Raw genomic sequence first — 25,640 nt, forward strand, 5'->3', positions numbered from 1 at the left:
TATGAGAAAATATAGTTGAAATTTTCCAGATATGTCAAAATACACCTAAAAATTGGAGGTTACACCTAAAATTTGGAGGTACCATCCATGTTGTACCACAGAAAAGTGGTCTCAGTTTTTCCCTACGGCCAAAAATAAAAAAGTTACTAAATAAGCTATTTATAGTAACATACAAGAGAGCCATGATGGCCCTATATCGCTCACCTGAGTACCATTGCTTTAACCAAAAACAACTAGAACTGTCACAGGAGTGACTCACACCCCCACCATACGGTCTTGTCACAGAAGAAAGGCAACCATAAGGAATCTTAAAAATACTTTGAAGTACTTCATCCTGGGCTTCCACATATAAGTAATACTAGTATAATACTAGTATAGTAATACTAGTAAATATATTAAATCTCTAATATTAGAGATACACTAAAAGTGAATACAAAAAAGTGTCTTACCGACCCATGTTACCACGGAAAAATGTTTTTACTTTTTACATAGGACTTATAATAAAAAAGTTAGAAAAATACATAAAATATTGAAAATCTAAAAATAGGATTTCTAAAAATAGACTAATTCCTGGAATTTAAGGTGAAGAAACTCAGTACAAAGGTTAAAAAAAGGTTACTTCCCTTTGGCTCTAAGCCAATCAGAATGAGATATAGTGAAAGTACATCAAAATTAACCTTAAATTCTAGGTAAAAGGGGACACAATTCAAGAAAAATAGTGTCAGAGTTATGCACCTTGTGTCACATGATGTGGGTGATGAGGTGGAACATCTATTTTAAGTCTGAATCAAATCCATTCAGTAGTAATTGAGATATAGTGAAAATACATCAAAATTAACCTTAAATTCTAAGTAAAAAGGGGCATAATTCATGAAAAATTGGTGTCAGAGTTATGCACCTTGTGTCATATGATGTGGGTGATGAGGTGGAACATCCATTTTAAGTTTGAATCAAATCCATTTTGTAATAATTGAGATATAGTGAAAATGCATCAAAATCAACCCTAAATTTAAAGTAAAAGGGGACATAATTCATAAAAAATTTATGTCAGAGTTAAGCACCTTATGTCACATCATCTGGGTGATGGGGTGAACAACTATTTTAAGTTTGAATCAAATCCATTTAGTAATAACTGAGATATAGTGAAAATACAACAAAATTAACCTAAATTCTAAGTAAAAGGGGACATAATTCATGAAAACTTGGTGTCAAGTTATGCACCTTGTGTCACATGATGTGGGCACATGATGTGGGTGATGAGGTGGAACATCTATTTTTAAGTTTGAATCAAATCCATTCAGTAGTAACTGAGATAAAGTGAAAATACATCAAAATCAACCTTAAATTCTAAGTAAAAAGGGGCATAATTCATAAAAAAAATGGTGTCAGAGTTATGCACCTTATGTCACATGATGTGGGTGATGAGGTGGAACATCTATTTTAAGTTTGAATCAAATCCATTTAGTAATAACTGAGATATAGTGAAAATACAACAAAATTAACCTTAAATTCTAAGTAAAAGGGGACATAATTCATAAAAACTTGGTGTCAAGAGTTATGCACCTTGTGTCACATGATGTGGGCGATAAGGTGGAACATGTATTTTAAGTTTGAATCAAATTCATTTGGTAATAACTGAGATAATAGATTTCGGGACACGACGGGACGCAACAAAACTGACTCCTATATACCCCTCTCAAACATGTTTGGTGGGGGTATAAAAAGAGAAATTCTTACAAGGTACAGATATGTCAAAATACACCTAAAAATTAGAGGTACCATCCATGTTGTACCACAGAAAAGTATTCCCTACTGCCAATAACAAGAGGACCATGATGGTCCTGAATCGCTCACCTCTTCCCACATGACCCAGTTTTGAGTATGACGTCGTTTTTTCTATTATTTGACATAGTGACCTAGTTTTTGAGCTCATGTGACCCAGTTTAGACCTAGATATTATCAAAATAAAAATTCTGACCAATTAGAGAGGTCACAAGGTTTTTCTATTATTTGACCTATTGACCTAGTTTTCGAAGGTACGTGATCCTGTTTTGAATTTTACCTAGATATCATCAAGGTGAACATTCTCACTAATTTTCATGAAGATCTCATGAAAAATATGGCCTCTAGAGAGGTCACAAAGTTTTTCTATTTTTATACCTACTGGCCTAGTTTTTGACCGCACGTGACCCAGTTTCGAAACTGACCTAGATATCATCAAGGTGAACAATCAGATCAATTTTCATGAAGATCCATTGAAAAATATGACCTCTAGAGAGGTCAAAAGATTTTAATAATTTTAGACCTACTGACCTAGTTTTTGACCGCAATTGACCCAGTTTCGAACTTGACCTAGATATCATCAAGATGAACATTCAGACCAACTTTCATACAGATCCCATGAAAAGTATGGCCTCTACAGAGGTCACAAGGCTTTTTCATTATTTGACCTACTGACCTAGTTTTTTAAGGCACGTGACCCAGTTTCAAACTTGACCTAGATATCGTCAAGGTGAACATTCTGACCAATTTTTATGGAGATCCATTCACAAGTATGGCCTCTAGAGAGGTCACAAGGTTTTTCTATTGTTAGACCAACTGACCTAGTTTTTGACCGCACATGACCCTGTTTCGAACTTGACCTAGATATCATCAAGATGGGTGGACGGATAGCTCAGTGGTTTGCACACTGGCCTTCCAATCCTGAGGTTGGGGTTCGATCCCCGGCAGCTACTCGGGAATTTTCAGAAACGCTTTTCAGTGTTTCCCACCCAACTAGAGGTGTACTGGTCAGGAACCCAGGTATTCCTTGCATGTATCAGTGCTATACACTGGGCACGTTAAAGAACCAGGCTGTCTATTCGAAACGAGCTAGGCTAAGTTAGCCGGATAAGCCTGTATCTGATTTCTGATCTCTCTGTCGTGGGGGCTTTGTCTCACTCTGTCCCTCTGGTCAGATCGCTCTGTGTCTGTACTAGTAGAGGATGAATTATGCGCCCTGTGTGGCTGCATTTGAACTATGTAAAGCGCCATTGGCGCTATATAAATCTGGTATAATTTAATGTACAACGCCGGTGAATATACTATGTGTAAAATTAGGCGTTTAATCAAATAAAGCAGTTTTCAGTTTCAGTTTCAGATGAACATTCAGACCAACTTTCATACAGATCCCATGAAAAATATGGCCTTTAGAGAGGTCACAAGGTTTTTCTATTATTTGACCTACTGACCTAGTTTTTAAAGGCATGTGACCCACTTTGGAAATTGACCTAGATATCATTAGGATGAACATTCAGACCAACTTTCATATAGATCCAATGAAAAATATGGCCTCTAGAGAGGTCACAAGGTTTTTCTATTATTTGACCTACTGACCTAGTTTTTGAGGCACGTGACCCACTTTCGAACTTGACCTAGATATCATCAAGGTGAACATTCTGACCAATTTTCATGAAGATCTCATGAAATATATGGCCTCTAGAGAGGTCACAAGGTTTTTCTATTTTTAGACCTACTGACCTAGTTTTTGAATGCACGTGACCCAGTTTCGAACTTGACCTAGATATCATCAAGATGAACATTCAGACCAACTTTCATACAGATCCCAGAAAAATGTGGCCTTTAGTGAGGTCACAAGGTTTTTCTATTATTTGACCTACTGACCCAGTTTCGAACTTGACCTAGATATCATCAAGGTGAACATTCTGACCAATTTTCATGAAGATCTTGTGAAATATATGGCCTCTAGAGAGGTCACAAGGTTTTCCTATTTTTAGACCTACTGACCTAGTTTTTCAAGGCACATGACCCAGTTTCGAACTTGACCTAGATATCATCAAGATGAACATTCTGACCAACTTTCATAAAGATCCCATGAAAAATGTGACCTCTAGAGTGGTCACAAGCAAAAGTTTACGGACGCACGCACGCACGCACGCACGGACGACGCACACCGCGCGATCACAAAAGCTCACCTTGTCACTTTGTGACAGGTGAGCTAATAAAAAAGTTACTAAATAAGCTATTTATAGTAACATAAAAGAGAAGTAATTAAAAATAAAAATTATTGTAAGCGAACAAAAGAAGGATCTGCCAAATAAAAACAAGACGACCATTATGGTCCTGAATCGCTCACCTGTCCCCACACGACCCAGTTTTGAACTGAGTATGACATCGTTTTTTCTATTATTTGACATAGTGACCTAGTTTTTGAGCTCATGTGACCCAGTTTTGAACTTGACCTAGATATTATCAAGATAAAAATTCTGACCAATTTTCATGAAGATCCATTGACAAATATGGTCTCTAGAGTGGTCACAAGGTTTTTCTATTATATGACCTATTGACCTAGTTTTCGAAGGCACATGACCCTGTTTTGAACTTTATCTAGAAATCATCAAGGTGAACATTCTCACTAATTTTCATGTAGATCTCGTGAAAAATATGGCCTCTAGAGAGGTCACAAGGTTTTTCTATTTTTATACCTACTGGCCTAGTTTTTGACCACATGTGACCCAGTTTCGAAACTGACCTAGATATCATCAAGGTGAACATTCAGATCAATTTTCATGAAGATCCATTGAAAAATATGGCCTCTAGAGAGGTCAAAAGATTTTAATAATTTTAGACCTACTGACCTGGTTTTTGAATGCAGTTGACCCAGTTTCAAACTTGACCTAGATATCATCAAGATGAACATTCAGACCAAATTTCATACAGATCCCATGAAAAGTATGGCCTCTAGAGAGGTCACAAGATTTTTTTATTATTTGACCTACTGACCTAGTTTTTTAAGGCACGTGACCTAGTTTCAAACTTGACCTAGATATCATCAAGGTGAACATTCTGACCAATTTTTATGGAGATCCATTCACAAGTATGGCCTCTAGAGAGGTCATAAGGTTTTTCTATTTTTAGACCTACTGACCTAGTTTTTGACCGCACATGACCCTGTTTCGAACTTGACCTAGATATCATCTAGATGAACATTCAGACCAATTTTCATACAGATCCCATGAAAAATATGGCCTCTAGAGAGGTCACAAGGTTTTTTATTTTTAGACCTACTGACCTAGTTTTTGACCGCACGTGACCCAGTTTCGAACTTGACCTAGATATCATCAAGGTGAACATTCTGAACAATTTTCATGAAGATCTCATGAAATATATGGCCTCTAGAGAGGTCACAAGGTTTTTCTATTTTTAGACCTACTGACCTAGTTTTTGATGGCACGTGACCCAGTTTCGAACTTGACCTAAATATCATCAAGATGAACATTCTGACCAACTTTCATAAAGATCCCATGAAAAATGTGACCTCTAGAGTGATCACAAGCAAAAGTTTACTGACGCACGCATGCACGGTCAGACAACGGACACCGCGCGATCACAAAAGCTCACCATGTCACTTTGTGACAGGTGAGCTAACAAGAGCACTGCAATGCAACGCAAATGCAGAGCAATATTCACAAAAAACCGTCATATGACCTTTGACTTCCAAGTGTGACCTTGACATTGAAGTGAGCCATCCGAAACATGCGCTCTGCACGTCGTTTCAATGAGGTGAACATTTGTGTCAGGTTTCTCTGAAATCCATCAAGGGGTTCAAGAGTTACAGAGCGGAAGGGAAATTGCTAACCAACACACAGACAGACGGACACCGAGGCGATAACATAATACATCTCTGCGGGCGTATAAAAAGGAATCGAGATCTTATGGTGATACAAGTTGTGTGCAAGTTTGGTTAAAATCAAATCATAAATGAAGCTGCTATTGTGCAGACAAGGTCAAAATAGCAAATTCTGGCCCTTTCAGGGGCCATAACTCTGGAACCCATTATGGAACCTGGCCAGTTCAAAAAAGAACCAAGATCTTATGGTGACACAAGTTTTGTGCAAGTTTGATTAAATTCAAATCATAAGTGAAGCTGCTATTGTGCAGACAAGGTCAAAATAGCTAATTCCGGCCCTATCAGGGGCCATAACTTTGAAACGCATAATGGGATCTGGTCAGTTCAAGAAAGGAATCAAGATCTTATGGTGACACAAGTTTTGTGCAAGTTTGGTTAAAATCAAATCATAAATGAAGCTGCTATTGTGCAGACAAGGACAAAATAGCTAAGTTTGGCCCTTTCAGGGGCCATAACACAGGAACCCATAAAGGGATCTAGCCAGTTTAAGAAAGGAACCAAGATCTTATGGTGATACAAGTTGTGTGCAAGTTTGGTAAAAATCATATCATAAACAAAGCTGCTATTGTGCAGACAAGGTCAAAATAGCTAATTTTGGCCCTTTCAGGGGCCATAACTCTGGAACCCATTATGGAATCTGGCCAATTCAAGAAAGGAACCAAGATCATATGGTGATACAAGTTGTGTGCAAGTTTGGTAAAAATCAAATCATAAATAAAGCTGCTATTGTGCAGACAAGGTCAAAATAGCTAATTTTGGCCCTTTCAGGGGCCATAACTCTGGAACCCATAATGGGATCTAGCCAGTTCAAGAAAGCAACCAAGATCTTATGACGGTACAAGTTGTGTGCAAGTTTGGTAAAAATCAAATCATAAACAAAGCTGCTATTGTGCAGACAAGGTCAAAATAGCTAATTTTGGCCCTTTCAGGGACCACTATTGTGCAGACAAGAAAGTGTTGACGGACGACAGACGGACGGACGACGGACGAAGGGCGATCACAAAAGCTCACCCTGTCACTATGTGACAGGTGAGCTAAAAAAAAAAATTTCTTTTTAACTTCAGGAATTTCAATTTTGAAATTGGGGAAAAAAACATACTCTTTGTCATTGGGGCCCAATTTCAGCCCCAAATTAGCCTGAAAAAAACAAAAAAACACTGACTTGATACAAAGCTATTTTTTTACAGTATGCATACCACTGAATAGTCTCTAGTCAAGTAATGTCAAAAAATAAAAGTCTTGCATGTAGCATAATTATGGAAAAATAACAATTAGTAGCTATAATGACAAGAGCTTTATATATAATAAATATACCCAGCAGTTTCTGGTCCTTCTTTCTTTTCAGCAGCTTCTTTCTTCTCCTCCTCATCATAGAACAGTGTTACACCCTCTTCTTCTTCATCTTCTTCTTCCTCTCCCGATTCTTCCTCATCTTTAGGAGCAACCTCATATCTGAAATATTATATATTTTTGGTTTTCATTCAATTATCATTTCCTGCACTGTGTCTCCTGCAAGTCATTAGCTATAAATCTACGGTCCTGGGAATCTGATCTATTAAGGCAATGGATCAATTGCATTCAGCAATATCCGTGTAATCTCATATTCTTGTCTGCTAGTTTGGAATTTTCTTCAGCCTTAAATGTAGCTAATACCAGAAATGGTTTCCATAACAACTGGAGAATGCCAAAATCACATACGGATAAAAACTTAAACTAATAGAAATTACTGATGTTTCATTATTAGTTTATTACCTAAAGTCTGGATAGTCAAAACTTTGGAATATTTTCACAACTGTTTATGTGGTTTTTGAATCAAAAACTGAGAGGGAAAATATCTTTATGACTGTCTGTTTGTAGAAACAATATTATTCATTTAATCACATCACCTTTAGTATAAATGGATTAACTCATTTCTATGATTAAAAACACACTGGTATACATAAAACAAGAGGGCCAAGATGGCCCTAGGTCGCTCACCTAAGAAACACACCATAACAGTGTAAAACATGTTTGACCTAGTGATTTCATGGAAACAAATATTCTGACCAATTTTCATTAAGATTGGACCAAAAAATTGGTCTCTTGCGATAAAACAAGCATTTTCTTAGATATGACCTAGTTTTTGACCCTAGATGACCCATGTTCAAACTCGACCTAGATTTTATCAAGGCAATCATTCTGACCAAAATTCATGAAGATCAATTGAAAAATACAGCCTCTATCACACACACAAGTTTTATCTTTGATTTGACCAAGTGACCTAGTTTTTGACCTCAGATGACCCATATTCAAATTCGACCTAGATTTCATTAAGGCAATCATCCTGACCAAATTTCATAAAAATCAATTGAAAAAAACAGTCTCTATCACATACACAAGATTTTTCTTTGATTTGACCTAGTGACCTAGTTTTTGACCTCAGATAACCCATATTCAAACTGGACCTAGATTTCATCAAGGCAATCACTCTGACCAAATTTCATGAAGATCAACTGAAAACTACATCCTCTATTGCATACACAATGTTTTTCTTCGATTTGACCTAGTGACCTAGTTTTTGACCCCAGATGACCCATTTTCGAACTCGGCCTAGATTTTATCAAGGTAATCATTCTGGCTAAATTTCATGAAGATCAGTTGAAAAATACAGCCTCTATCGCATACACAAGGTTTTTCCTTAATTTGACCTAGTGACCTAGTTTTTGACCCGAGATGATCCATTTTCAAACTCAGCCTAGATTTCATCAAGGTAATCAATCTGACCAAAATTCATGAAGATCAATTGAAAAATACCGCCTATATTGCATACACAAGGTTTTTCTTTGATTTGACCTAGTGACCTAGTTTTTGACCCAAGATGACCCATTTTCGAACTCGGCTTAGATTTCATCAAGGCAATCATTCTCACCAATATTCATGAAGATCAATTGAAAAATACAGCCTCTATCGCATACACAAGGTTTTTCTTTGATTTGACCTAGTGACCTAGTTTTTGACCCGAGATGACCCATTTTCGAACTCGGCCTAGATTTCATCAAGGTTATCATTCTGACCAATATTCATGAAGAATAACTGAAAAATACAGCCTCTATCGCATACACAAGGTTTTTCTTTGATTTGACCTAGTGACCTAGTTTTTGACCCGAGATGACCCATTTTCGAACTCGGCCTAGATTTCATCAAGGCAATCATTCTCACCAATATTCATGAAGATCAATTGAAAAATACAGCCTCTATCGCATACACAAGGTTTTTCTTTGATTTGACCTAGTGACCTAGTTTTTGACCCGAGATGACCCATTTTCGAACTCGGCCTAGATTTCATCAAGGTTATCATTCTGACCAATATTCATGAAGATTAGTTGAAAAATACAGCCTCTATCGCATACACAAGGTTTTTCTTTGATTTGACCTAGTGACCTAGTTTTTGACTCGAGATGACCCATTTTCGAACTCAGCCTAGATTTCATCAAGGTTATCATTCTGACCAATATTCATGAAGATTAGTTGAAAAATACAGCCTCTATCGCATACACAAGCTAAATGTTGACAGACGACAGACGACAGACGACGGACGACAGACGCCGGACATCGAGCGATCAGAAAAACTCACCTGAGCATTGCTCAGGTGAGCTAAAAAGATTTTATACAAATTTAGTCTTGTTTTACACACAGAAAGTCACCCTTTGTGCCAAACTGACACATTCTTCACTATAACACCTCTTTGTAATACTTCTTTTCCCATCCCATGTAAATCCAATTCATAATAGCAATACCCATTTTCAACCTATTAATACATGTACCTTCCTTATTTGGATTTTTTATTCAGTTTTGTGAAGTATCATAAAAATTTTCTTGGCACCATATCTTACACCGCTAATCCAAGGGTTCCACTAGACCTGAAAACCCAGGAGTCCCAGTACCCATGGGTCCAAATTTTGAAGGGTCCTTTTCCAAAATACAGGAGTCCTGTCCCAACATGTCGATATTATGGACTAAATTTTCTTATATAGTAATACGCAGCTGGTAATACGATAATATTAACCAAAAGTTTTTGTTTTATTAATATTTATTTCATTATAAAAATCATTGGGCTTATTCAGTTGTAAGTAATAAACTATCACAAGAATGGTGGGTGGGGTTTGATGGCTTTGCAGGTTATATTATCAACAAGAGCTGTCTCCATAGGATGACACATGCCCCCGATGGCACTTTGAATGAACAGTTATGGCCGATGTTAGAGTTTAGGACCTTTGACCTACAGACCTGGGTCTTGCGCGCGACACGCCGTCTTACTGTGCCACACATTCATGCGTAGTTATTTTAAAATCCATGCATGAATGACAAAGATATGGACCGGACATGCCCATCATTGAACTATCATGAAATATGACCTTTAACGTCTAAGTGTGACCTTGACTTTTGAGCTAAGGACCTGGGTCTTGTGTGCGACATGTCGTCTTACTATGGTACACATTCATGCCCAATCATTTTAAAATCCATGCATGAATGACAAAGATATGGACCGGACACGCCCATCAATGCACTATCATGAAATATGACCTTTAACGTCTAAGTGTGACCTTGACCTTTGAGCTACAGACCTGGGTCTTGCGCACGACACATCGTCTTACTGTGCCACACATTTATGCGTAGTTACTTGAAAATCCATCCATGGATGACAAAGATATGGACCGGACACGCCCATCAATGCACTATCATGAAAAATGACTTTTAACGTCTAAGTGTGACCTTGACCTTTGAGCTACGGACCTGGGTCTTGCGCGCGACACGTCTTACTGTGGTACACATTCATGCCAAGTTATTTGAAAATCCATCCATGGATGACAAAGATATGGACCGGACACGAAAATTGCGGACAGACCGACAGACCAACAGACAGACAGTTCAAAAACTATATGCCTCCCTTCGGGGGCATAAAAATGCTTCAAAATATTAGCTGGTTTAACAACAGTTGTCATATTTTTCTTAAATGCAGACTTTTCAATGACTACTTATTAAGATTGCACTAGAAAATCTCATTAGAAAAGACAGATATGTCCGAAAATCACAGTCATGAAAACAGGTGACAAATATTGAAAACGTAAGTTACGACTTAAAATTCTTGATAATATACCTGTTGTTTTTTTTTTATTTTCTTTCATCATAGCTATTCAAAACTTAGAATTTCTGCTTATTTAAAGCATTTCCTCCCTAAACTAAGACTCGGTAACAATAAAAACAAGAGGACCATGATGGTTCTGAATCGCTCACCTGTCCCCACACGACCCAGTTTTGAACTGAGTATGACATCGTTTTTTCTATTATTTGACATAGTGACCTAGTTTTTGAGCTCATGTGACCCAGTTTTAAACTTGACCTAGATATCATCAAGATAACAATTCTGACCAATCTTCAAGAAGATCCATTGAAAAATACGGCCTCTAGAGAGGTCACAAGGTTTTTCTATTATTTGACCTAATGACCTAGTTTTTGAAGGCACATGACCCAGTTTTGATTCTGACCTAGATATCATCAATGTTTTTGAAGGCACATGACCCAGTTTTGATTCTGACCTAGATATTCTCACCAATTTTCATGATCTCATGAAAAATATGGCCTCTAAAGAGGTCAAAAGGTTTTTCTATTTTTAGACCTACTAACCTAGTTTTTGATCACAGTTGACCCGGTTTCGAACTTGACCTAGATATCATCAAGATGAACATTCAGACCAACTTTCATACAGATCCCATGAAAAATATGGCCTCTAGAGAGGTCACAAGGTTTTACTATTATCTGACCTAATGACCTAGTTTTTGATTGCACTTATCCAGTTTCGAACTTGACCTAGATATCATCAAGGTGAACATTCTAATTTTCATGAAGATCTGTTGAAAAGTATGGCCTCTAGAGAGGTCACAAGGTTTTTCTATTTTTAGACCTACTGACCTAGATTTTGACCGCACGTGACCCAGTTTCGAACTTGATCTAGATACCATCAAGGAGAACATTCTGACCAATTTTCATGAAGATCCATTGAAAAATATGGCCTCTAGAGAGGTCACAAGGTTTCTCTATTGATAGACCCACTGACCTAGTTTTGGACCGCACGTGACCCAGTTTCAAACCTGACCTAGATATCATCAAGATGAACAATCTGACCAACTTTCATAAAGATCCCATGAAAAATGTGACCTCCAGAGTGGTCACAAGCAAAAGTTTACAAACGCACGCACAGAGGACGCGTGATCACAAAAGCTCACCTTGTCACTTTGTGACAGGTTAGCTAAAAATTGCTATATCATCACGGCCGATCCGCTCATAAAATCATTATCAAGTACACAAACATCGATTTTTTTTATTCAGTTATCTAATTTTTGCCAATTGACTGCCTAATCAAATAATATTGTTGCAAATTTACTCCCCTCTTTTCAATAACGGATGTTGTTTATTACACACATTATCAATTTTTCACATCTTTTGATTCACAAACACAGTGTTGACTGTGTTGCTTACAAGCTGTTGTTAGACAAGTCCAGCCCTGTGATCGCCTGTCAATGGTAGTTTAACTCCGCCTACCATACCTTACTGCCTTAACGTCACGCATATTATTATTAGTGTATGCGTGCTTTCAGTGACCGAGAGTGTTTATTTGGAATTCACGAGTTATTTGTGGACATAGTTTTATGGCAGGAAATGAATGATAAGAGAAAGAATTATCAAAGGAAAATGCCCCCGGGTCCCAAGTGACGCACAGGCCAGTATCATGCAAGGTCCTTTGAGCATCTTTTGAAAATCTCCCGGGTCCAGACCCGGGGTCCCGGTTCAAATGGAACCCCTGTAATCTAATGCCAAGTCACATACCCAGGATTCATTTCCAACCATTCCTTCAAGTTACTGGACAATGGTGCATCTTCTCCTGTCAGAATTTTACCAGTTTCCTTCTCTATGACAGGAACACGTGTTTCCTCACCACTAACCGCCTGTTCCTACAAACATAGTCACAAGTTATGTATTTTTTACTGGAATATCAGATTATCTTACATGAAATTTGAGCTTTGATCCAATGTAAGATGACTCAAATATATCCACTAAACTTTGTTTTTCAGAGGTATAAACAAGCATTCGTATTAAAACAACATTTTTACCCTATAGGAATTCCTGGCTGTTAACACAAAAATCACAAATTCTAATTAAATTTATAGAGATCTGCAATACAATGAGAGCAGGATTTTTTTAAAAGAGAAATTGGAATTCCCCTATCTGCAGACTTCAATGTAGAAATAGGTCGAGTAGGTAAGCCCTCTCTTGACACTCTATACAGAGTTCATGATTTCATATGGATCTGAGAGCATAGGCAACTCTGAGACTTGAAACCAACTGCTGACATTGCTATGATGTGGAAACAAGTAAGTACTTCTTTTCCTTTGAAAAATATACAGATTTTTTTCCTCTAGTAATATGTGTCTAAATCTTGACAGAGTTACCTCCTCACTCCTCTTTTTCCTCTTTCTTTTACGTAATTTTTTCTTTTGCTCCACTTTATGCTGCTCAACAAGTTTCGTCAGACTTTCAATATACTCGTCCGTCTGCTGCAGCAAGTACATTAAACGCTTGTCTTTCTTCTGATCAATCAACTTTCTGTAACCATCTTCATCCTCTGCCTACAAAACAAAGTTTTGACATGTTATTAATACACACATTAAGTTTAGTAACAGTAAATTGCACTATTCCTGACAAGAGACAACAAAGGTTACAGGTTATTCTGTATACTGGGTTTTCTTATTTGTCATCAAAATGACACGTACATCATACACAGGTTACTTTATTATCTTAAGTTCAGACTCCAAAAAATATGAAAGTGACATAAAAAAATTTAGCAATACATTCTACATTTAGGTGCAAAAAGATACTTACCATAAGTCTGCGTAAACGTTCCTTCTCGAGTCTTTCTTGTTCTTTCTTCTGTTCTCTTTCTGTGTTCATATGATGCATCAACACTGCTTTGTTCAACTTGCTGACTTTTGACGAGACTGACCGATGGAATTCCTTGAACTCCTTAGCATGTTGAAGTACAGCATTAAGGTATTCCTGTAATACAATTCATCTTTAAAGTACAAATAAAACATATTTTTGTATATAACTTAAATCAGCTTTTTATGTACTCAATTGTCATATACAGCAAAGGAATGGTTGGAAAAAAGTGAAACATAAACATAAATAAAATATAATTCAAGATGTATCATCTAGCCATTACTTGAAATTGCAACAGAACTGTTTTTACATTAACGTCAAGACTTGAAAAGTCCTAGGATCTGACATCAACAATAAAAGGAGCTGTTCTTCAAAACAAGAGATCACAGAGTGATCTTGGCGCCCACCAAATGCCATTTTTGAGTGTTCCAAATTTCAAGACTTACTGACTAGCTCAAGGTCAAATTTCATTTCCGTACACAACACTGTGCATGTGGTCCAAATTCGAAAGCTGTAGCTCGAGAAATTTTAAAGTAGGTCACTAGATCAATCTTAAGGTCAAAGTTTAATTCGGTACACAAAACAATGCAAGTGGGCCGAATTTGAAGGCTTAGGGTTGAGAAAGTGTAAGTAAAGGGCACTATGTCAAAATCAAGGGTCAAATTTCACTTTAGAACACAAATCTATGCATGTGGTCCAAATCTGAAGCCTGTACCTTCAAAAATGTGAAAGTAGGTCACTAGGTCAATGTCAAGGTCAAAGTTTGTTTCGGTACACAATCCTATGCAAGTGGTCTAAATTTGAGGCCTGTAGCTACAGAAATGTGAAAGTAGGTCACTAGGTCAATCTTAAGGTCAAAGTTCATTTCAGTACACAAACTATGCATGTGGTCCAAATTTGAAGGCTGTAGCTTGAGAAATGTGAAAGTAGGTCACTAGGTCAAAATCAAGGTCAAGTTTTATTTCAGAATACAGAACTATGCACGTGGTCCAAATTTGAAGCTTGTACCTTCAAAAATGTGAAAGTAGGTCACTAGGTCAATGTAAAGGTCAAAGTTTGTTTCAGTACATAAAACCATGCATGTGGTCCAAATTTGAAGGCTGTAGCTTGAAAAATGAGAAAGTAGGTCACTGGGTCAAAATCAAGGTCAAATTTAATTTCGGAACACAAAACTATGCGTTTGGTCCAAATTTGAAGACTGTACCTTCAAAAATGTGAAAGTAGGTCACTAGGTCAAAACCAATGTCAAATTTCATTTTGAAACACGGAACTATGCATATGGTCCAAATTTGATACCTGTACCTTCAAAAATGTGAGAGTAGGTCACTAGGTCAAAATCAAGGTCAAAGTTTTTTCAAGTGCACAAAACTATGCATGTGCTCCAAATTTGAAGGCTGTAGCTACAGAAATGTGAAAGTAGGTCACTAGGTCAAAATCAAAGTCAACTCATGTCAAGGTTCATCTTGCCACTCAAAAATATACATGTGGTCCAAATTTGAATGTTTTAGTTATTGACAAGAACATTTTAAAAGCTTTTCCCTATGTAAGTCTATATGAACCATGTGACCCACGGGGCGAGGCCATATTTGACCCTAGGGGGATAATTTGAACAAACTTGGTAGAGAACCACTAGATGATGCTACATTACAAGTATCAAAGCCCTAGGCTTTGTGGTTTGGACAAGAAGATTTTCAAAGTTTTTCCCTATATAAGTCTATGTAAACCATATGACCCCAGGGTGGGTCATATTTGACCCTAGGGTATAATTTGAACGATCTTAGTTGAAGACCACTAGATGATGTCACATACAAAATATCAAAGCCCTAGGCCCTGTGGTTTTGGACAAGAGGTTTTTCAAAGTTTTTCCCAATATAAGTCTGTTTAAAACCATGTGACCCCCAGGGCGGGGCCATATTTGACCCCAGAGAAATAATTTGAATCATCTTGGTAGAGGACCACTAGATAATGCTTCATACCAAATATCAAAGCCCTAGGCTCTGTGGTTTTGTGACAAGAAGGTTTTCAAAGTTTTTCCCTATATAAATCTATGTAAATTATAGAAATAAACAAAGGGCCATAACTCACTCATAAATTGTTGAACCAGTCTGATTTTCAGGGGGACACAACTAGGGTACCAATACATCATTCTGACAAAGTTTGGTCAAAATCCCCCTGGTAGTTTCTGAGGAGATGCGATAACGAGAAATTGTTAACGGACGGACGGACGGACGGAATGACGGACGGACGGACCACGGACGCAGAGTGATTTTAATAGCCCACCATCTGCTGATGGTGGGCTAAAAAAGTAATATATCTTCTAACACTGAGAATATACAATTCAACACTTCCCCCAAACTGAATTGTAGCAAAATTCTTGTATATAATCTGACCTGGTGTTTTTGACGTCTTTTTCTTTCCTGTTCCATTTTCTGTTTCTTCTCCAGTATTTCTGTAGATCTTGCCTCCCTCAATGTTTGACGCTTACCCCTCTTGTAAGCCTTAAAGTTCAATGCTGTTTCAAGGGTAGTGTCCCTTCTCATACATGCAACCACTTCTTGACGTAACTAAAAAGGAAAACATTCTTAATTTTGAACACTAAGAATATTAAATCATATGCACAAATAAAATGTACATATAGAAAACGTGCATCTGGCTGAAAAAGACTCCAATAAATACCCAGTCCTCTGTCTCTAGGAGAAACATCTTCCTAACTTCTATACTCGGTCTCAATTTTCCAAACATAATTATCTCTGTATTTGTGGATAATTCTCTGACAATCTTTGTATATACACTTTAACTTGTTTATAGAAGCCATTGGGACTGACAGAAAGTGGCCACTATGGACAGGTGACCAACAGTGGTTTATAACTTAATTATGCTTATTATGATCACAAGTTGTGTGGTATAATAACGCACAGGTTCTTGTATGTTATGCTATCTTAAATGCACAAAATTCACACACAACTGATCGAAGAAGTTTCTCTTTCCAAAATATATAATGGCTTCCTCTTCCCTTTCTTAAGAAATGGATACTGTCTCATAAATGATAACTTTCAGTTTTAATTCTGACATCCTTTTATAACGGCTTTAATATTATATTAATAACTTCGCTTGGAAATGTTTTGACAATTGTTTTAATCAACTATCATAGATGCATAAGATACTTTGATTTCATGCAGTTTTGTGCCAACTGGGCTTTACGCTAACAAAAAATTTACTGAAAGAAAGAAATAAATTAAAATTGTTATCTCACACTTTTTTCCCTTTTATCTGAGCTTTATTTACAATAACACTGTAAAACAAATGACACCTTGTTATATTACCACATAACATAAGAGATTTTGTGACTGTTATATCGACTTTTGCTGACTTTTCTACTAGCTAGTGAGGGTGTTCGACAGGGTCACGCTATATAAAGAATCATTATATAGGGAATTTCAACAATTAAGCAGGGTCATTTCACATACAGGTAACCCCTAATGCAGGTATGTGTGTATACAGGTAGATCAAACAAACCACAAAGCACCAACAAAATCAGTGCACAGTTATTTACACACAAAAATAACTATAGCAGTAAATACTATAGTTCAAATAAGCTTCAAGTACCTGTCTCTGGAAATTAAGCAATCTAAGTGCTCTCAATTCAATTGTAGCTTTAGTTTTTGTGTCATCTGGCAATGTTGCAGGAATATTCTGCAATTCCTTGATCCGAGATGATATACGGCCTGCAATCCTGCAATTCAAGTTTCAGTTTAGTGTTAAAAAATATTTTTTGATACCTCATTTTAACCTTTGTTTATGACAAGAAGCTTACGTCATTATATTTTTATCAAAACAGAAAGTGTCTATCACATGCAGCAATATCATTTCACTTAGTTTACTTTTTTTTATTAGTACAACAACCATTTAAATACGTGTAACTGTTCATATAATTTCTTTGCATAAATGCTTTAAACATCACTTTTAAACAGAGATATAAAATGATCAGGAAAAATATTTACACATAGTATTTAAAGCTTTAAAAAATAAAATTCTCCAACAATGAAACCAAACTAACTGAACAGAAAACCTACAAGTGAAATATGATATAAAATACCTATTTTCTCTTTCATTAAGTAACTCAATCGGATCCAGTCCAAGAGGTTTTGTCACTGGTGCAATTCTGTTCTGTTTCTGTTGCATACTCATCAAAGCCTGCATAGACGCATTGGGTGGTGTTCCACCTGGCCCTAACTTCTGCTGGGGTGGAGTTGTGCTGGGTTGTCCAGCTTGGGGAACTGTCTGTGATGCAGGAGCTGATGTGGAGGCTACAGGTGACTGTGACTGACTGTGAGGTTGAGGCATAGGTGGGGCTTGGGGTTGTTGGGACTGGGGCTGGTGGGGAGGCTGCTGGTGCTGCATCCTCATGCTCTGTTGTTGCTGGTCAACTTCAATACAAAAACAGCTAACTGACAGAAACCTCAGAAATCATTTTCCATGTTTATCAGTTGGTAAAGGCACAGCTAACCAATAACTTAACAAGAGATCACAGAGTGATCCTGGCGCCCACCAATGTGCCATTTTCGAGTGTTCCAAATTTCAAGACTTACTGACTAGCTCAAGGTCAAATTTCATTTCCGTACACAACACTGTGCATGTGGTCCAAATTCGAAAGCTGTAGCTTGAGAAATGTGAAAGTAGGTCACTAGATCAATCTTAAGGTCAAAGTTTAATTCGGTACACAAAACTATGCAATGGTCCAATTTGAAGGCTGTAGCTTGAGAAATGTGAAAGTAGGTCACTAAGTCAAAATCAAGGTCAAATTTCACTTCAGAAACAAATCTATGCACGAGTCCAAAATTGAAGCCTGTACCTTCAAAAATGTGAAAGTAGGTCACTAGGTCAATGTCAAGGTCAAAGTTTGTTTCGGTACACAATCCTATTCATGTGGTCTAAATTTGAAGCCTGTAGCTACAGAAATGTGAAAGTAGGTCACTAGGTCAATCTTAAGGTCAAAGTTCATTTCGGTACACAAAACCATGCATGTGGTCTAAATTTGAAGCCTGTAGCTACAGAAATGTGAAAGTAGGTCACTAGGTCAATCTTAAGGTCAAAGTTCATTTCGGTACACAAAACTACACAAGTGGTCCAAATTTGAAGGCTGTAGCTTGAGAAATGTGAAAGTAGGTCACTAGGTCAAAATCAAGGTCAAATTTTATTTTGGAATACAGAACTATGCATGTGGTCCAAATTTGAAGCCTGTACCTTCAAAAATGTGAAAGTAGGTCACTAGGTCAATGTAAAGGTTAAAGTTTGTTTCGGTACATAAAACCATGCATGTGGTCCAAATTTGAAGGCTGTAGCTTGAGAAATGTGAAAGTAGGTCACTGGGTCAAAATCAAGGTCAAATTTCATTTCGGAACACGAAATTATGCATGTGGTCCAAATTTGAAGCCTGTACCTTCAAAAATGTGTAAGTAGGTCACTAGGTCAATGTCAAGGTCAAAGTTTATTTCAGTGCACAAAACTATGCATGTGGTCCAAATTTGAAGGTTGTAGCTACAAAAATGTGAAAGTAGGTCACTAGGTCAAAATCAAGGTCAACTCATGTCAAGGTTCATCTTGCCACTCAAAACCATACATGTGGTCCAAATTTGAATGTTGTAGGTTATTGACAAGAAGTTTTTAAAAGCTTTTCCCTATATAAGTCTATATGAACCATGTGACCCCAGGGCGGGGCCATATTTGACCCTAGGAGGATAATTTTAACAAACTTGGTAGAGAACCACCAGGCGATGCTACATTACAATATCAAAGCCCTAGGCTTTGTGGTTTGGACAAGAAGATTTTCAAAGTTTTTCCCTATAAAAGTCTATGTAAACCATGTGGCCCCGGGGCGGGGCCATATTTGACCCTAGGGGGATAATTTGAACAATCTTAGTAGAAGACCACTAGATGATGTCACATACAAAATATCAAAGCCCTAGGCCCTGTGGTTTTGGACAAGAGGTTTTTCAAAGTTTTACCCTATATAAGTCTATATAAACTATGTGACCCCCGGGGCGGGGCCATATTAGACCCCAGGGAAATAATTTCAATCATCTTGGTAGAGGACCACTAGATGATGCTTCATACCAAATATCTAAGCCCTAGGCTCTGTGGTTTTGGGCAAGAAGATTTTCAAAGTTTTTCCCTATATAAATCTATGTAAATTATAGAAATAAACAAAGGGCCATAACTTACTAAACATTTGTTGAACCAGTCTGATTTTCAGAGGGACACAACTAGGGTACCAATACATCATTCTGACAAAGTTTGGTCAAAATCCCCCTGGTAGTTTCTGAGGAGATGCGATAACGAGAAATTGTTAACGGACGGAAGGACGGACGGACGGACGGACGGACGGACGACGGACCACGGACGCAGAGTGATTTGAATAGCCCACCATCTGATGATGGTGGGCTAAAAATCTAAGTACCCTCATCTTTAAATTGTAAACACATGTTGGTTACTCAAAAATCCCAATTCATATTAAATTCAAATATGAAATCCTCAAATTCATATCCCAAAGAAATAGCCATTCTGGCCACAACCATGAAAATATATATGAATCTTCATGATATCACATATCAAATGACAATTCTTAAATGATTATAGTATATAAAATCATTTCTTTCCAACATTCTTTTCAATATAATGACATCCTTATTCATGATGAATATTAAGTTAGGAATTATGATTTTTAAGAGAATACATGTACATGTATACTATTAATACAACTAGAAATATCATCCAAGGTGATCATTACCACCAGATGCCATGTTAAAATGCTCCGACCATGACCTTTGACATCTTAGTGTGATCTTGACCTTGGTCCTAATGACCTCTCAGAGTGGTATTTATGAAATGATTATACCTTGTGGTCTTGGCATAGGAGGCTGAAATGTCCTTTTTCCTTCCAAACTAAGTCTCAACTGATCAGGAAGTGGTTGGTTTCTTGACAACAACTTATATGCCATTATCTGTGCTCTGAGCTGGTGTAACTGCTGTGGCATGAAGTTTGGGTTCCTCATTGGTGATTGGCCAGGCATCTGGTTTCCGGGACCTTGTGGTCCTCCCATCTGGTTCATCGCTGGTGTGCCCATCTGATTCCCTGAACCTGGTCCTACATTTCTGCCTTGCATACCCACGCCTAAAATATTCATATAACAAATAAAATCTGTAAGAAGGTCCTTTGGTAGCACAGAATGCAACCTAGCAAAATAATAATTGGTTAGACGGAGTCCATTCATGAGAGATAAGTGCAACACTCCTCCAATCCCTTAGCACCGGATTTTGCTGAACTCTGTTATGCAAGTATTGAATGGACTCGTGATCCAAAAGGACAAGAAAATAAAACAACAACACTTATATAAGTGCATCAATGACTTTGGAATAAAAGTACCAAATAGTGTCCATGATAATGTTAATATAAAACTAGAGCTGCTTTTGAGAAAAGTGCATGTCTCCCACAACTGCCTAATCATCTGAATAATAAAAAAAAAATCAGTAATTTTTCCAAATTTCAAGACTTACTGACTAGCTCAAGGTCAAATTTCATTTCCGTACACAACACTGTGCATGTGGTCCAAATTCGAAAGCTGTAGCTTGAGAAATGTGAAAGTAGGTCACTAGATCAATCTTAAGGTCAAAGTTTAATTCGGTACACAAAACTATGCAATGGTCCAATTTGAAGGCTGTAGCTTGAGAAATGTGAAAGTAGGTCACTAAGTCAAAATCAAGGTCAAATTTCACTTCAGAAACAAATCTATGCACGAGTCCAAAATTGAAGCCTGTACCTTCAAAAATGTGAAAGTAGGTCACTAGGTCAATGTCAAGGTCAAAGTTTGTTTCGGTACACAATCCTATTCATGTGGTCTAAATTTGAAGCCTGTAGCTACAGAAATGTGAAAGTAGGTCACTAGGTCAATCTTAAGGTCAAAGTTCATTTCGGTACACAAAACCATGACTTTGGAATAAAAGTACCAAATAGTGTCCATGATAATGTTAATATAAAACTAGAGCTGCTTTTGAGAAAAGTGCATGTCTCCCACAACTGCCTAATCATCTGAATAATAAAAAAAAAATCAGTAATTTTTGGAGCAAGTTTTAGGATGAATGGTTCAGTATTTTTATGAGTCTAGGTGATGAGGATAAATGGTTTTTGGAGCATGTTTTAGAATGAATGGTTCAGCATTTTTATGAGTCTAGGTGATTTAGAAATTATGGTCAAGGGCCATAATTCTGAAGAGCCTGGGCCGATTTGGCTAGTTATAGAACTTGGCCAAGGACTTATTAGCAAACACATCTTCTTCAAGTTTGGTGAAGATAAGACGAGAAATGTTCGACTTAGAGTGTGGACAAGATGTATGGTTTTTGGCGCATGTTTTAGAATGAATACTTCAGAATTTTTATGAGTCTAGGTGATTCATTAATTATTGTCAAGGTCCATAATTCCAAAGAGCCTGGGCGGATTTGGCTAGTTATCGAACTTGGCCGAGGTCTTATGGTCAAACACATTTTGTTCAAGTTTGGTGAAGATCGGATAAGAAATGTTCGACTTACAGTGCGGACAAGCTTTGTGACAGACATACATACAGACAGGAGTAAATCAAAATGTCTCCCACACCACTGTGTGGTGGGAGACATAATTATGATAATCATACAACATGAACAGGGATGTGATTGCCCACTGACCAAAAACAAGGAAATAAGAGGATACCCCCTACACCTAATAATTGCACTTATCTTGCCAAATCTGACAGCTTTTTTTCAAACTTTTCTGTTTAAAACGAGGAAGAATCACACCCCTGATGAATCCATCTTGAAACTATTTTTACAACCGATACCTTGGTTATAATTAGATCCCTCCATATTTGGATTTGGTGCACCCCCTTGACTTTGTCCCATGTTCATATGTTGTCCATCCGGTCCACCACTTGGTGGTCTTGTCATCTGGTTGCCCATATTTGGCGCCTGTTGCCCTGGGGCACCCATGTTTCCACTCATATGTGACCCAGGAGCTGGCATGTTCTGCCCCATGGCTTGTCCCATATGCTGACCTTGCTGCATGTTAGAGCCAGGTCCCATTGCCCCACTTGAAGGTATGTTTGGATTCTGGTTTCCACTCATCATTCCAGGATTGTTCATGTATCCTCCCATATTAGGCCCTGGTCCTTGCATTCCAGGCCGTCCCATACCTGGACCACCTGGGGCAGTCATGTTGGGTCCACCCATGGCTGGATTACTCATATTTGGGACGGGTCCCATATTACCTCCTTGCATACCCTGTGGATGCATGTTAGCCATTCCTTGTGGTCCCGAGCCCTGAATGTTCTGTTGTCCCTGCATTGCCTGAGGCTGCATACCTTGTGGTCCACCTTGCATCTGCTGAGGACCAGTCATTCCTTGCTGACCTTGCATTCCTTGGGGCGCTCCAGGCATACCCTGGGATGCACCTGGTCCAGCTGGTGGACCCTGCATCCCCTGGGGTCCAGGCATACCCTGCGGACCACCTTGCATTCCTTGTGGGTGCATTCCACCTGGTCTTTGCATGTGACTACCATACTGCTGGGGATTAGGGGACATTCCTTTTTCTTCCATTTTGATGTTCTAAAAATACAGAAATATTAACATATAAATGAAATATAAGTAACAAGTAATGATTAATCCAGCGAGCTATTAACTATTAGAAACATTACTTCTATCTGTAATCACTTAGCTATACACAATTTTAACAAGAGGGCTGTGATGACTCTTGATAGCTCATCTGAGTTTTATAGCTTAAACTGGCTAGAGAATGTGCAACGTTAGAAGAGGACCATAATACGCTCCAGATGTCAAAAGTTCCTGAGGCAGCAGTAGTTGATTACATAATTAGCGTGACAGATGGCAAACAGTTCAAACACTATATGCTTTCAAATTGGGTAAAAAATTACACACAGACAATGGATCATGGTGCTTTGGAAGGTCTCTTTATAATGCATAAAGCCATTTATGAGAAGAAGCTGTTTAAAGGTATTTCTATTTTTTGGGCTAGTGGCCGCTAAAAGGGGACCCTAAGTGTTCCCACTAAACACATTGGGAGAGAACTGTACAATGATAACACAGATCAAGTTTGATGCAGATCCAAAACCTGTTCATCAGAAGAAGTTGTTTAATAGTTTTAGCTCTATTTGTCCCTAAAAAGGGGATAAATGCTAACATTTGTAATATTTTCGAAGAGGACCTTACAATGATGCTACAGACCAAGTTTGATGAAGATCCATCAAGCAGTTCATGAGAAGAAGTCATTTAAGGGTATTTCTATTTTTAGCTCTAGTGACCCCTATAAAATTGAATAAAATTGAGAGAGGAACTTATAATGACGTTACAGACCAAGTTGATGAAAATCTATCAAGCACTTCATGAGAAGAAGCTGTTAAATTGTATTTCTATGGTTTACCTTAAGCCGCCCCTAAAGAGGGACATCTGTCCTCATTTGAATAATTTGAGAGAAAGTCTTACAATAATTCTACCAATCAAGTGATTCTAGCAGCCCCTAAAAGGGGCTTAGTGTCCCCATTGAACAAAGTGTAGAGAGGACCTTAAAATGATTCTACAGACCAAGTTTGATGAAGATCCATCAAGCAGTGCATCAGAAGAAGTTTAAATCTTTTTCTATTTTTAACTCTTAACAACCCCTAAAAGGGGCTAATTGCTCCCATTTGAACACATCTGAGTGACCACCTTACAACGATGCTACAGACCATCAAGCAGATGAGATGAAGTCGTTTTTAAAAGCCTTTTCTATTTTAACACAGCGGCCCCAAAAGAGGCCAAGTGCTTCATTTGAACAAAGTTGAGAGCCATGGGACCTTACAATGATGCTACAGACCAAGTTTGATGAAGATCCATCAATGGGTTAATGAGAAGTTGTTTAAAGGTTTTTCTTTTTTTCGCTCTAGCGGTCCCTGGAAGAGCAAAGTGCCTCCATTTGACCAAACTTGAGAGGGACCATGCCAGATTACTACAGACCAAGTTTAGTGTAATTCTGATCATGAGTTTCACAGAAGAAGATGTAACATTGTTCTAATAAGTAAAAGTGTTGACAATAGACTGGACGACTGACAACAGACTACAGACCATTCACTTATACTAATAGCTAACCCTAAACCCAGGCGAGCTAAAAAGAGTAAAACAATTCTCTACTTTTTTTTCATCTGAACCAATTTATACTTCACTATGTTTTAATTAAGTACATGCAATGCCCTTTAATACTAATATTATTTACACAGAAACAAACTGCAATTATTATTCAAGTCAAGGCACCTGTTGCATCCTCTGTATGTTATCTGGTGTGTAGGCTGGTCCAGGTGGTGGGGTTGTCATAGGACTCCCATCTCCTGATGCCATTCTATGCCAGTTTTAAATCTACAATAATTTTCTTGCCCCTCGTAATGTTCTGAAATTAAAAAGAATTCTTTAAATTTCATTTTTATAATACCGGTAATAGTATGTACTAGTGGCAAACTTATTTATAATTTAACTAATAATGTTTAGTATATATGATAATATATCACATCTATTGCCCTCAAGACTTCAATATGAGCATAGAGCTATTTGAACATCATAATTATGACAGAATCTGATTGCAGTAATCACAATTTTTTAACCATTTGCACCTTGTGATCTGAATCTTTTGAACTTGAGATAAATATTTAATTTGAAAGGCCATGCCTAAATCTCTAAGCTTCATGTCAAGGTACCAGATACTTGAACAAGTTCTGTCCTTACATTGGATGAACACAGCTCTCTTTGACAAAATAAACAGCCCCATATGTCAACACAGCTTTTTCCTGCCACCACTTTGTAGAATAACCTTACACAGACTTGATAACAACTGAGACCTTCTGGCTTTGATTTTTTTGGCTTTTTCACAAAAATCAAAGACAGCAGCAATGACTGAAATTCACAAATT

General features: G+C 37.7%; 1 protein-coding gene across 4 annotated transcripts in view; it reads right to left on the reverse strand.

Annotated features, from left to right (window-relative positions):
• LOC123525242 (probable global transcription activator SNF2L2) overlaps positions 1-25,640 on the reverse strand; it is a 79,316-nt gene that overhangs the window by 35,544 nt on the left and 18,132 nt on the right. For all 4 annotated transcript variants that reach the window (XM_045304122.2, XM_045304121.2, XM_045304123.2 and 1 more), the window contains 10 exons: positions 24,992-25,124; positions 22,531-23,293; positions 20,559-20,834; positions 17,760-18,090; positions 17,270-17,396; positions 16,054-16,227; positions 13,607-13,780; positions 13,177-13,353; positions 12,554-12,678; positions 7,004-7,141 (listed from right to left, as the gene is read on the reverse strand). In XM_045304122.2, the coding sequence (XP_045160057.2) occupies positions 7,004-7,141; positions 12,554-12,678; positions 13,177-13,353; positions 13,607-13,780; positions 16,054-16,227; positions 17,270-17,396; positions 17,760-18,090; positions 20,559-20,834; positions 22,531-23,293; positions 24,992-25,075 (2,369 nt within the window). In that variant the 5' untranslated portion in view covers positions 25,076-25,124. Of the gene's footprint in view, positions 1-7,003; positions 7,142-12,553; positions 12,679-13,176; positions 13,354-13,606; positions 13,781-16,053; positions 16,228-17,269; positions 17,397-17,759; positions 18,091-20,558; positions 20,835-22,530; positions 23,294-24,991; positions 25,125-25,640 lie in introns of those variants that run through there.

The sequence above is a fragment of the Mercenaria mercenaria genome, chromosome 3 (genome assembly GCF_021730395.1).
Source record: "Mercenaria mercenaria strain notata chromosome 3, MADL_Memer_1, whole genome shotgun sequence".
Taxonomy (NCBI): Eukaryota; Metazoa; Mollusca; class Bivalvia; order Venerida; family Veneridae; genus Mercenaria; species Mercenaria mercenaria.